This window comes from Panthera uncia, chromosome E1, assembly GCF_023721935.1.
Source record: "Panthera uncia isolate 11264 chromosome E1, Puncia_PCG_1.0, whole genome shotgun sequence".
Lineage (NCBI taxonomy): Eukaryota > Metazoa > Chordata > Mammalia > Carnivora > Felidae > Panthera > Panthera uncia.
This window is the reverse complement of record NC_064814.1, coordinates 50888766-50902722: the sequence shown is the minus strand read 5'-3', so window position 1 is coordinate 50902722 and position 13957 is coordinate 50888766. Positions and strand designations below refer to the sequence as shown.

General features: G+C 52.6%; 1 protein-coding gene across 1 annotated transcript in view; it reads left to right on the top strand.

The window, feature by feature from the left end:
- The window catches only part of HS3ST3B1 (heparan sulfate-glucosamine 3-sulfotransferase 3B1), a 38708-nt gene extending 27388 nt beyond the window's left edge, over window positions 1–11320 (top strand). The window contains exon 2 of the mRNA XM_049636925.1: window positions 7213–11320. Coding sequence (XP_049492882.1) covers window positions 7213–7831 — 619 coding nt within the window. The 3' untranslated portion in view covers window positions 7832–11320. The remainder of the gene's footprint in view (window positions 1–7212) is intronic.
- The last annotated feature ends 2637 nt before the right edge of the window (window positions 11321–13957 follow it).

The following is a 13957-nucleotide window of genomic DNA, read 5'->3' as shown; positions in this document are numbered from 1 at the left end:
GAAGAAACTTACCCAGAGTTAAGACCCACTGTTGGGAGTTAAGGCCTCTCCAGCGTTGTCCACAGTCAGGGTTTCTAGAAGTTTCTTCCCTGTCCACGGGTTCCTGGGCTTTCTGTAGGAGAGGAAAGGGGAGGCTGATAGGCTGCAGCTTGTGTGTGTTTGACCCTGGAGGTGCGCTATAACTTACAAGGTGACGAGATGGAAAGACACGGGGGGGCGGGGGTAGTTTTTTTAGGGGGTGCGGATAGTTAGGGTTGGTAAGAGAGGCCCCCAGAGAAGGTACGAGATTAGCCCACACTTGTTACCAAAGCCCAGCGACCAGGACCATAATGACCCAGGGACCTCCTCTTTCCCTTCCCTCTGGAAATGCTTTAATGTGGCCTAAGGTACCAAGTGCCCAAGAAACCTGGGGGAGACACCCCCCTCCCCACAACCTGCCAGCGACTTGTCTTCCAGCTTTGAGCTTGCCCCCCCCCCCCCCCCCCCGTCCTGTCAAGTTGGCCTCTCCGCAGTGGGGATACTGAGGCATTTAGCTAGCACTGAGCCTGAAGTAAAGCCCCCAGCCGGCTCTGGCTCCTTCCCTCCCTCCCCTGGGGAGTAGAGGGGCTTGGACAGCCCCAACTCTGCAAGATGAGGGGACAGAGCAGCCCCATTCCTAGTGATCTAGGTGTCCTTCCATAAAATAAAGACTTTTTGTGTGTGTGTGGGGGGGTGCATATATTTTCAAGGCAGAAAGCTTGACATGTTTCTCAGACCTTGTCTCGTATGTCTTAAGAATCTCGGTTTTCCTTTTTATCCTGGGTGGTTGGGGCAAGGGGGTGGTGGTGGAGGGGCCAGAGTGGACCGGGCCACGCAGCTGGGCTCCCTGCGTCCCAGGAAGAGCCCTCAGCTCAGAGGGAGAGTGAGTGTAGACAGACTGGACTGTGGCGAGAAGGCGAGAAGTCCCCATAGGGTGGTGGCCTAGGCTTAGGGGTGGGAGGGCGTGAGACCCCATGAATTCCCCAAGGAGGAAACCACAGCTCACAGAAAAGAAGCTGAAGCCTGATGAGATCCTCAGGGTCCTTTGGGGTTCGTGTTGCGGCTTCAAGTAAATTTCATTTTTTGAGACCAGTTTCAGGTTCGTGGCAAAATTGAGGGGAAGGTGCCGAGATTTCCCTTAGACACTACCCCCCCCCCCCCCCACACACACACATGGGACCATCCCCCACCATCCACATCGTCCACCCGAGAGGGACATTTGTTACAACTGATGAACCTGCCTGCACACGTCATAGTCTCCCGAGTTCCAGTTTTCGGTAGGGTTCATTCTCGGTGCGTACATCCCATGGGCTTGGGCAGACAGTTTCCCCTGCCCTAAAAATCCCCTGTGCCCCTCACCGTCTGTTCGTGTCGCCTCTCCCCCTAATCTCTGCAGATCCCCCTGTCTTTGCGCGGAGCTGCTGGTATGTGTGGGTTTATCAGGTGACATTCTACTTGTCTCACCTTTTTTTTTTTAACGTTTATTTTATTTATTTTTGACAGAGAGAGACCGGGCGTGAGCTGGGGGGAGGGGCAGAGAGAGGGGGAGACACAGAATCCGAAGCAGGCTCCAGGCTCTGAGCTGTCAGCACAGAGCCCCATGCGGGGCTCGAACTCACGGACCGGACCGTGAGATCGTGACCTGAGCCGAAGTCGGACGCTTAACCGATTGTGCCACCCAGGAACCCCGACTTGCCTTTTGAAGGGGACATCCTTAGGTCCTAGACAGATTTGGGACTGTGCAGGTATGAGGAAGGAGGTGGTTTGGTTTATTTTATTTTATTTTATTTTATTTTATTTTAGGCGTGGGGGGCATAACCTTTCTAGAAACCTCGATTCTTCTGTTTCGTGAAGATTGTTCTGTTCTTGCTTTTGTGTTCCGAATTCTCAGAGGCTGGGCTCCGGCTTCTTCAAGGAAAAGCTAAAGTAAATGTAGCAGAACAGGTTCTTGGCTTGTGCCCCAGGAGGGTCACCCTTTGTCGGGAATATCCCGAGCCTGGCAGCCTCCTGGTCTTACTAACTTCACAGATCGGGAGCTGAGGCCCAACGTGTCAGGGATGCGGCCAGGGGGTCATGCCAGTTAGGAGCGGAACTAGAACCAGAAGAGAGGCCTTCCTGGAGACGAGTTGGTTTTTTTGTCTTTTAAGTCAACGGTTATACCCGTGAGGTCAAAATACCTAAGTCCCGATTGAGCATTTTCTGATGCATAGAGCTGGACGCCAAGGGTGATGAGTTACTATACGTAAGTTTAAAAGACATTTTTATTTTTAGTTTTTTTAATGTTTATTTATTTTTGAGAGAGAGAGAGACAGAATCTGAAGCAGGGTCCAGGCTTTGACCTGAGCCCAAGTCGGCCGCTTAACCCCTGGAAGAAATGTTGAAAAAGAAAAAAAATCTTCATTGGCGTTTGGACAACGTGGGGGTATTTCTGCAACCGAGCGAGGCCCTCGTCATCCCGGCAGGGGGAGGAGAAAGGGGCAGGCCGAATGTTCCCTGGTCTCTTCCCCTGTCTCTTAGGTCTGAGTGGGAGACTGGCCCTCCCCGACCGACTGTGGCTCACAGCTTTGTCTCCCCGCCCTGGAGGCCCTGGAGGGCATTCGCTTCCCTCTGCTTTGCATAAATGTCTCCGGCATCTGCCAGGCTGTGGGGAGAAGGTTACACCCATTTGAATAATCGTCCTTTTTATTGTTGTGTAATTTGCCAGTTCAAACAGTAAGTTCAGTTGCTGGACCACGGGAGCAGGGGCGTCACCCGAGGAGAGAGAAAGAGACGCAGGGCAGGAAAATTAGGGCCACATTGGCTGCTGGAGAACATCACTGTTGTCAGGCTTTTTAGAACTCTGGTTCATTCGAGTTTCCTACGCCTTTGGGCCTGAAGGTTTGTTTTTAATTGTCTGCTTTTAGAGGAACATATTAGAGCCAGTCCGCCTGGGGCCTCCGGTATCCTGCTCTGTGGCCCAGCTCTTGGGGCGGGGGGCGGTCACTGATATTCCCAGAAGATCACTGTGCTGGTCATTGCTGGGTTTTGATGGCAGTGACACGGCTGCCTTGGCATCTGAGGGTTCGTTGAAGAAGTGGGGTCCTTTCTGCTCTCTGACCTGGGGGATCTGCCTGGTCAGGATCCCTTAGGCTTGTGCTAAGGGCATTTCTTGTGCGTGTGAGCGTGTCTTCCTTGGACTTGCAGCAAAGACACCGTCCAGCCCTGTGGGCTTCACAAGTGCCCGATGGTGACACGTGCCGCGTGTGGAAGAGGGGGCTGAGGCGGGCACCGGAGGGGGAGATCTGTTCCCACAATCGCTAATATTTCCAGGCTCAGCTGACCACCGGAGATTGTGGGCCTAAAACGTCTATTATTTTGAAATCTGACTCCTATTTGAACAGTTAGGATCACAGCCATCTGATTGTAGCACTGAAATACCTCTTATTAAGATCCTAATTTTGGGGGGGGGGGGAGGGGAGGCGGGTATCTATTTAAAGAGAGGGGACGTGTGTGTGGCCCTGTGTGCTCCTCATCAGATTAAGAAGAAACAGGAGGTTGGGAAGGGGAAGGAGCCTTGGAGGGGTGACTGGGCCCCCACCGCCCACCTGTAGGTCGGTGACCTGTGTCCAAGGGAGCCACCCTCTCTCCTTCGGCGTGTTTCTTCATTGGTGAACTGGGGATCGAAGGACCCCCCCCCCCCAGAGGCGTGTCGTGAGGATTAAATCAGATAATGCACGGGAGTCACAAGCACTATATAATTATTAGCTGTGATGATCAGTTTGAGAAACTGGCTTGCATAACGAGCTGCTCAATTAAGCTGCAAACCTCCCCCCTGGCCTGAGGCCGGCTTGTCCTGCTGGGGCCACTGGGAGGGGCACGCAGGGCCCACGCGAGGGGGAGGGGCTTGCCCTTGGCCATGTCGTTGTCTCCTCGTTTCTTCTTGGTACCACTTGTGCCCAGAGAGGTTTTGGGTACCTGGACAGGAAGCCCGGCCGGGGAAGGGAGGGGGGAAGGAGGGAGCCCCAGGAAGAGAATGGAAAAGGCTTCGTTCCAGGACCTGGGGATGGGGGTGGGGGGGGAAGGGGACTTGCCTGGAAGCTGCCGGAAGGTTCGGTGCCAGGGATTTTCCCACACAGTCCTCAAGCCGTGTTCCCCACCCAGTGAACCCACGGGGCTGTGCTGGGAGCTGGTGGCTCTGTCTTGAGCACAGGGCCCGCCATGGAGGACCGCCCCCCCCCCCCCCCCCCCCCCCTGGGAGCCTGTGGAAGGGACTCAGGAGGCATGTGCAGAGATGAGGGAGAACCCACTTGTGTATCTCTGCCATCAGCCACGAAGCAAGGGGGAAGCAGCCCACAGGCTCCAGTGGGCAGGGGCTGAACAGTCTGTCACAGCATGAGTCCGCTGGCTGTCATTTGCAGGATCAAAGAAAGTCCTTGGGGCCCCTTGTGTGCTCTTTGCCACATGTGTGCAGACTGCAGACCATTCTGGGGAGAGAGGGATCCCTTGGAGCTGGTGGCAGCCAGAATGGCTTGGGTGACCCACAGGCGGTCAAGCTCAGGAAATCTGTCCGCCGTTCAAGGAATCTTTCTTTGTGGCCAAGGAGGTTTTGCCTTTGGACTTGGGGATAGTGAGGCTCTCCCGGTGTCTAGCTCTGTTCTGTGGTGTCTTACTCCCGTGGCCCAGTGAGCCATTTCGGTTGCTGCCAGACCCTTGCGGTGGGGTGGGAGGAGGTGCCTGGGTGGCTCAGTCGGTTAAGCGGCTGACTTCAGCTCAGGTCGTGATCTCACGGTTCATGGGTTCAAGCCCCACATTGGGCTCTATGCTGACAGCACAAAGCCTGTTTCAGATCCTCTGTCCCTCCCCCGCCCCGTCCCTCGAGGCTCTCCCTCTCAAAAATACGAAGAGCTGTGGTGGTTGGCTTTCTTTCCGTCGTGATGGTGGCACTTTTACTCTGGATGTTAAACTCTTAAAGAATGTCCAGATGTCCGGTTGCCAGTGACTTAATACCAGGTGCAGAGAGAGAGGGGGACGAGGATCCGAAGCAGGCTCCAGGCTCTCTACTGACGGCAAGGAGCTCGATGCGGGGCTCGAACTCCCCAACCACGAGATCGTGACCTGAGCCAAAGTTGGTCGCTCAACCGACCGAGCCACCCAGGCGCCCCTAGACTCCACCTGCTTTTGAGTGAAATGCAGAACAGACTGAGAGCCAGGACTCTTTTTTCCTCCATCCCATTAGCCCCATGACACTGCCACGTTCACCTAAGTGGTTAATGGGCAAAGTGGGTCAATCCAGCCTTAGCGCAAGCCAGGGATGGCTCCAGGGCTGTGAAGCGGCCTTCCTTGGGGACGACCTCCTTCCCCCGAACTTGTTTTTGAAGAAGGAGCTCTCCCAGCCTGTGGCCCTTTCTGGCTCGTGCGATAGAATTTTCTGTCTTTTCCATAAATGTGCTTATTAGTGCTTATTACTGTGCTCTCAGTAGATGAGGGCTGGCTTGAGCTGGAGGTTTAGGATGTCCTACTGGGAGGTAAATATTTGGTCAGAAATGATGTGGGAATTGCCTTCTTTACAATTCCCGGGCCCACATAGAAATCTCTATCCCATAGCTAATGGAAGATTGTGCATCCGGGACCAAAACTGAGTCTCCAGTTAGTTAACACATCTCCTTTCCTTTTGATGTGCACACATGTGCTCAATTTTGTCCCGCCATGTGCTGTAAACTGCGGGCTGAACAGAGAAATACTGGAAATAATCCTCTCGTAGGAACAGTAGTTAGTATGTATTAATTACATATGTTAAGTGTGTTCAGAGCATGTTATGATCATTAATGGTCTTACTCCTCTTCCAACTTCCATGAAGTAGGTACTGTCACCTTCATTCTTACAGAGGAGTAAGAGAAGCCCAGAGAAGGTAAGACAGTTACTCAAGGTGGCACAGCATACACGCTGAAAGCTGGGATTTGAACCCAGGCCATCTGATGTCTGAGCCCACGTCCCTTAACCGTTTAAACTGCTCTGGCTTTACTAACCTCCTACACACACGCTGAACGAAGTACCACTGTTCCCACGTCACGTGGTGGAATGCTCCAGGCCAGGGAGCATGTAAGTCACAACCTTCCATCATCGGTTACTGTTATTTGCAAAGCTAACTGCCACCACAAAACAGCTTTTTTTCTTTTTTAATGTTTATTTTTGAGAGAGAGAGAGAGAGAGAGAGAGAGAGAGACAGCGTGAGGGGGAGAGTTGCAAAGAGAGAGGGGGAAAGAAGAATCCGAAACAGGCTCCAGGCTCCGAGACATCAGCACAGAGCCCGACGCGGGGCTCGAACCCACGAACCGTGAGATCGTGACCTGAGCCAAAGCCGGATGTTCAGCCCACGGAGCCCCCCTCCCCCGCCGGTGCCCCCAAAGCAGCTTTTTGGTGCCAATATCATGGCCTGCATCTCTTATAGGTTGTTAACAGTTTTGTCGGCATACTTTTATTTAAATTAAGGCTGTGATAGAGATCTTACGAGCCCCCCCCCCCTTTTTTTTTTTAATGGAATCTAAAGTATTTTTTGGAAGCTTCTAGAGCTGGGTCTTGGGAATTTCCTCTTGGCAAGTTTGCGTCCGTTTATATATTTCCATCCGATTTCACCTGGGTTTTAGGTTGCCGCGTGCTTTTTGCCGTGAAGGCATTTTTGTCCGTGGTCGCCGCGTTGGAGCAGGTATGGCCTGGATGGGCCAGGGGGACCTCTTCCTCCTGGTTCCCGCCGCACCCGTGCCCAGGATTGGTGAGCACACGAAGACAGGCTGGTGGGGACTCCCGGACGGCACGGTCTCTGGGGGCTCCAGGTGCTGTGGTCAGGAAGGGTACATACCCAGAGGCCAGGGGCCTTTGTGTTGTGACCCCTGATGTTTGGGGCGGTCCGGAAAGCTGGGTAGCCTGCACCGTGAGTCAGGGGTGGTGCCCACGACAGGATCGGGAGAAACTCCCCTCTCTTCCTTCCTCTTTTTGTCTCGGAGGAAGGTGCTGTCATACTTCACGGAGATAGCATCTGGCCCCCGTGGGGATGTTAAGGTGCCTTCCGGGGACGACCCGCCGTTGGCACTCTCTCGCGGTTCCGCAGCCGTTCCCGGTAACAGAGGGGAAGCCGGGATCGAAAGTGTCGTCTCGGAGACGCGCGGCCAAAGAGGCGTCCCCTCCTGAGCCGACTTTGCTCTGCTTGCTTTTCCCCAGGGACCTGATGCCGAGGACCCTGGACGGGCAGATCACCATGGAGAAGACGCCCAGCTACTTCGTGACCCGCGAGGCGCCCGCGCGCATCTCGGCCATGTCCAAGGACACCAAGCTCATCGTGGTGGTGCGCGACCCGGTGACCCGGGCCATCTCGGACTACACGCAGACGCTGTCCAAGCGGCCCGACATCCCCACCTTCGAGAGCCTGACGTTCAAGAACCGCACGACGGGCCTCATCGACACGTCGTGGAGCGCCATCCAGATCGGCATCTACGCCAAGCACCTGGAGCACTGGCTGCGCCACTTCCCCATCGGCCAGATGCTCTTCGTGAGCGGGGAGCGGCTCATCAGCGACCCGGCCGGCGAGCTGGGCCGCGTGCAGGACTTCCTGGGCCTCAAGAGGATCATCACCGACAAGCACTTCTACTTCAACAAGACCAAGGGCTTCCCCTGCCTCAAGAAGGCCGAGGGCAGCAGCAAGCCCCACTGCCTGGGCAAGACCAAGGGCAGGACCCACCCGGAGATCGACCGCGAGGTGGTCCGCCTGCTGCGCGAGTTCTACCGGCCGTTCAACTTGAAGTTCTACCAGATGACCGGCCAGGACTTCGGCTGGGACTGACGGGACCCCCCCCCCCCCGCCCCCACCAACCGCCCCGGCGCGATGTGACTTTCCCACTTGGCTTCTGTGTTGAGAGAGATTATATGTATGTAAAATGTACAGAAATCTATTTTATAATAATTTATTTTTAATTCGTAAGCAATTAATTCACTAAGCTGCCTAGCCACACTCTTCAGAGGGTTTAGCTTCGCAATCCGTTCACATTCCAAAGCGTCTCATCGGTTCTTTTCCTCACAGTTGATGGTGCTTCCGTGTGTCCCCCCACCCCCCACCCCCATTCTATTTAAAAAGAAGAAAAGCACAACTTGAGATTTTTGTCGTTACGGGTACGCAGCCTCCGATCGCTGGCTGAATTCGCTCGCCGTCTCCTTGTGTCTTGGGTCTCCTAGTGCGGCTCCCATTTCTGTCCCTGCCTGCACACCTCGCAGGAACGCGACACCCCCACCCCCCACCCCAGAGGGTCACGTCTCCTGTGGCAGCTTCCTCGCCCCTGTGTTGACATTTCCGAGGACGTGGACGCCAAACCACAGCGCTGAGGCTTTTCCCCCAAGTCTGCTCAGCTCGTGGGGGACATCCCTGCCTTTGCGGGGACGCCCGCCTCCTTTCTGGGGAGTCCTTCGTGCCAGGGTCCAAACGTTTACTTGGGCGTGGGGTTTTGAAAGATGGCCCTGTGTCCTCTTCTGCCCCAGTCCCTGGTTCATTAAGCAGCTCGAAGCGTATGCAGACGGTAGTTCCTCCTTCCCAGGCCCCGTGTGTGTGTGTGTGTGTGTGTGTGTGTGTGTGTGTGTGTGTGTGATATGCTGGGATGCTGCTTTAGAAATAAAGAGGACCTCTGATTTGCACGCATACGCCATGCCCCGTTCTCCAGGCCAGACAATTCTGCTTTGACACACCAAAGAAATCCCCTAGGCTAACAGAATCTCCTGGCACACACCGCACGGGTCCAAAGGGGTCAAGTGCATCCCACCCCATCAGAGTCCGCCAAGGTGCTGCTAGGTGCAGAGCCAGCCCCAGTTGGGCACATCCCAGTAGACTGGGAGTAGACAACCTCCGAGGGGAGAAAAGACAACCCCCCCCGCCAGAAAGGCGGCCAGCAGAAGTGAGCCCTGGCCCCCTCGCTTGATGTCTGGAACTCTCCTCCTCGGAATCCCTGGCTCATCCCAGATTGACAACACAGTCTGCAGCCGACGGCCAGACTGCAAGAACGAAGAGTGGCTCTTGTAAAGACAGGCTGGGAAAGCTGGCCCCCGTGTTGCCTGGAGACACTCATGCCTGCCAGTTGTGAAGATGTCCCCTTGTTTGAGCTAGGTCCCGGCAGAAGGTTTCCAGCGTTGTTGCTGCTGATGGCCGAATGCTCCCCCCGGTACCTCTCTGCCGAGCGAGCAGTGGGAGATCATTTTTGAGGACTTAGCCTGTGGCAGTTGGGTAACCCTATAGCAATGTCACGTAACGAACATACTCCCCGTGTCCTGTTTTCCGAACCACAACTGCTTCTGCCATCAGAGGGTTTTGATTCGAGTTCTGCTTTCGCCGGGACACATGCGGGAAGGTAACGCGTCTCGTCAGAATGGTCGGGGCGTGATGGTCACGAAGTCGCTTTCGTGTGTCGTTGCGGGATAACTTGCCTGACAGAGTACGAAAACTTGTATGAAAGGAGAGAGATGGTCCCTCTTTAGCAATCGGTCAGGAGGTCACTGGTCATTAGGTGATGTCTGGTTTGTGTTTGCCCACAAGTTTCAGCCCGGGTGCACCCAGCTCGCCCTTAGCAGCAAAGCGATCGTGGGTAGGGTGAGGTCTGTGTAGGACGATGGGCCGGGGGGCTCCGTGCGATCCTCAGATGTTCTGTTTGTTTCAAAGCTCTGTTACTGCCTCTCCCAGGTAGCTTAGCACCTGCATTTCGGGGAACACCCTAACCCTGGCGTGGGTCTTTCTCCCTTCTTGCTGCTTAGGCATCAAGACGTCTGCAGAAGGGTGCCGATTGGTCCAGAAGGGTGCTGATGGGTCGGTCGTGTGGTTTTCCAGTCCGAAAGCTCACTAGAAATAAAACCACGGATGCTGCTTTTCAGTAACAGAGTATCGTTTCAAGTAAAAGCCGGTATCCACCCCCTCCGCCTCACCCCTGCCCTGGCCACACTCTGGCCAAATGCGAGCCCAGACAGGGCTCGTGATAGCAGAGTTTCAGAAAGGTTCGGAGGAGGGCTCGCGACAAAGCAGTCCGCCTTCGGGTCCCCGCCGTCTCTCCGGGCTGGACAATTTGGATGAAGTTGTTTATTCCCTGCCTTAAAACAGAAACAGGAAGTTTTCAGATAGAAGGAGGGGAGGGTCATTGAGTCATGAGCCCTGAAGCGAGTCAAGATTCTATTCTGGGTCAAATCCTTGAATCCAAACAGATGGCGCTAATTAGCAATGACGGACTAGAGCACGTTTTTCTAGAGCAGACAAATAAATCAAACTTCTGCGCATCTCTTCATAGAGGTCTGATGGCTCGTAATTCCTGACGGATCCAGACGCGACATCTGCCCCCAGGTTACACCTCATCGTGTGATAGTTATTGTAGAGCCCGAACCCCCATGCTTTCCTCTTGTAGGAGTTAAGCAACACAAACACATAAAATTCAGCCTTGAGTTTCTTCCTGTTCTAGCAATCTCCAAGGCCACCGACTCAAGTTTTTTTAGCTGTTAGAAGACAAACACCCATTTCATGTTTTGGCCTTTTGTCTCAGCACGTTTTGGGTTTCTTCCAGTTTAAAGCTCTGCTATTCAGTGGGGTACTTGGCCCCTCTCGGTTTTGTCTTCTTATTAAAAACAAAAAAGATAAAGAAAAATAAAATGGGAGGTTTTTTACTGTCCCAGAAATCTGTGCTCGCTTGGAGGTGTTTGTATCGTAGTCTGGTAACTTGGTAGGTCGTACCTGGAAAGGTATTTAGGTATATTGGCTGCCTAAGAAATACTTATTTGGATGATGGAGGAAGAGAAATTATCTTTTTCATAGGATTCTCTTTGGAAGTTATTTCGAGTGACAGTTTAGACTTTTGGAGAAACAGTTTCAGATCTGCCAGGATATTTATTTACGTAAGAAAGGAAAACAGAAGGCTCCGATAAACTAGAGATATTTACGCGTGGGTCTCAAACGCAGACACAGATGTCCGTGTCATTTTTTTTTTTTGTTATTCTCGAGAAGGATGGTCCCTTAAACTTAAAGGTGTGGTTAGATTTTTTTTTTTTTTCGCTTTTGTAACCTTAATTTATGACGGAGTTCATTCAGCCCAGGAATCTGAAATACTGTGCAAATTCTGGCGGCGTGTCTTCTATAACCTGGATGTTAGCATAGCCAATATGTACAAAAAAAAAAAAAAAAAACTAAATCAAGTATTTTGTCCTATGTATAACACAGATTAATTTTACACAGAGAAAAGAGGTTTCTAGGAAAATGAAAATCTGGTAATTCATACTATTTCTTTGTATGGACGAATAAAATATATTTTACCAACTTGTGGGTACTTTTATGTCTTACGGCGTGTTGCGGTGGGACGCGGGCTGTGCTGGTTCGTTGAATAACCAATCAGATGCGCGCGGTCGTGGGTGCACATGCGCGCGTGCACACACACACACACACACACACACACCGGCATTCTGAGGGTAGGTTGATTGGCAGACTTCAAAATCCAACTAATCTACAAATATGTGAGGCAGGTTCTTTGTAAATGACTCTCAAGGCTACGAGATCAGCGGGGAGACCCCAGCCCCCCCCGGAGGAGCGTACGTGGCCCTCCAAGCACACCAAGGCCGCTGTGTGCTGCTGTTTCTGACTGCATCAGGCTCCAGCCAGGGTGGCAACCTGAAAGCCACCATGTGGGGGGACCTGTGTCATGCTGCAGGTACGGTGAAGCAGAGCTTTGGTGGCTGGGTGATCTGGACAGAGGTAGCATTCCCTTCCCACGTGCACAGGGTATCCTCACTGCGGTTCTCTATCTTTGGCCTGTAGCAGGAGACTTCCTGTTTCTTTCGAAGGGACACACTCTCTGGACGCTGATTATTTACTATTTTTTTATTTAAAAAAATTTTTTTTCAAGTGTGTTTTGAGAGAGACAGATGGCATGAGCAGGGGAGGGGGAGAGAGGGGGGGGGAGCGAGAGAATCCCAAGTAGGCGCACTCTCAGCACAGAGCCCGACATGGGACTCGAACTCACGACACCGTGAGATTGTGACCTGAGCCGAAACCGAGGGTCGGATGCTTAACCAACTGAGCCACCCGGCTGCCCTGATGATTTACTACTTTAAACATTTGATTCATTCTTGTATCTTACTTAGTTTTATTTTCAATTTTCAATTGAGATTTAGGCTGCTGCCCCTCTGGTTGGGTTTTAGAGCAGGTGACACCAAGTAAGGCTCAACCCCGAGAGTTGATAACCCCGAGGCTTGATAAGGCTCAACCCCGAGAGTTCTGCCTTCTTCGTTTTTTGGAAACCACTCTGTTGAGGTCTGATGGGCCTACAAAAAGGGAACATATGTAATATAGGCAACCCAATGAGTTTCGTGGTAAGTATTCACCCATGAGGCCATCACCACTATCAATGGCATAAATCTATCCATCCCCTCCAAAAGATCCTTCCTTCCGGCCAGCTTTACTTTTTGCGTGTGATCAGAACATTTCACATCAGGTGTACCCTCTTGGCCAATGTTTAAATATTCTGTATGGTGTCGTGAACTCCGGGCACTGTGGGGTCCGGTCATTCCTGGGACGCCCGTCATTTTGTACAACTGAAACTTACTTCACCTCATTTCAAAAGGGAATAGGTTACAGTCTTGGGTGAAAAAGCCATCATCTCTTGCCAGGGAGAGGAAGTACTCAAAAAGACATAAATACGATGAAAACAAATCAATGCTAGTCATTTCTGGCTAGATCTAACTCCAGCCTCGTTTGCCGTGGGCTCGCCCGCTGTTCCTGGCAACGGTGACTCCTGGTGAAGGCTAGAAGTTGACAACTTTGCATCTTGCCCTGAAGGGTGGAGAATTCAAGAGGGTATGACTTGGTGCTGTCTGGTGTTGAGTTCGTGAATCCCTGAAACCCGAGCATCCCCTAAATCGTCTCTGGGTTTTCTCACATTAAAAAAAAAAATTAATTAATGTTTATTTGTTTTAGAGGGAGAGAGAGAGTGCAAGCAGGGAGGTGCAGAGAGAGAGGGAGACCCAGAATCCGAGGCAGGCTCCAGGCTCTAAGCTGTCAGCGCAGAGCCCGACACGGGGCTCGAACTCACGGACCAGGAGATCACGAGCTGAGCCGAAGTCTGATGCCTAACCGACGGAGCCACCCAGGCGCCCCTCACGTTGTTGGAAAGCGTGGTTCGCGCTGAGAAAGCACCTTGTGTGGAGGCACAGAGTTGGACGTCAGCCTAGCATTTCAGGAAGGCGGCGGAAAAAACACCCCACCTCAGTCGAGAACGCTGGGCAGGTCAGGCAGGAAACAAAAATGCTGGAAGCCCTAACACACCTCAGACCAATGACATTCGAATCTGTAGGAGGTGAGGCCCCGACACTGGTAGGTTTCAAAAGTTCCCCAAGCATGGACCTTGAAGGCATTACGTTTGCTGAACTAAAACCGAGGGAAGACAAATACTGCACGATCTCACTTACGCGTGGAATCTAAAAGAGAAACACTCAGGGACATAGAGGGTAGAGCAGTGGTTACCAGAGGTTGGGGGGGGCGGGGTGTGTGTGGGAGAAATGGGAAGATATTGATCAAAGGGAACAAACATCCAGCTGTAAGACTCACGAGTTTAGGGATCTAATGTACAGCCTGGGAATTATAACTGATGATATTGTATCATACACTTTACTGTTGCTAAGAGAGGAGAGCCTTTGAAGTTTATTTATTTATTTAGAGAGGGAATGAGAAGGGGAGGGAGAGAGAGAGAGAGAGGGAGCGAGAATCCCAAGCAGGCTCCGTGCTGTTGGCGCAGAGCCCGAGGCGGGACTCGTTTCCACCAACCGCGAGATCGTGACCTGAGTCGAAATCAAGAGTCAGACGCCCACCCTCCTGAGCCACCTAGGCGCCCCGAAGCTTACACAATCTTATTTGTCAGTTAGGTCGCAGAAAAGCTGGAGAATGTTTAAAAATAAGATAACG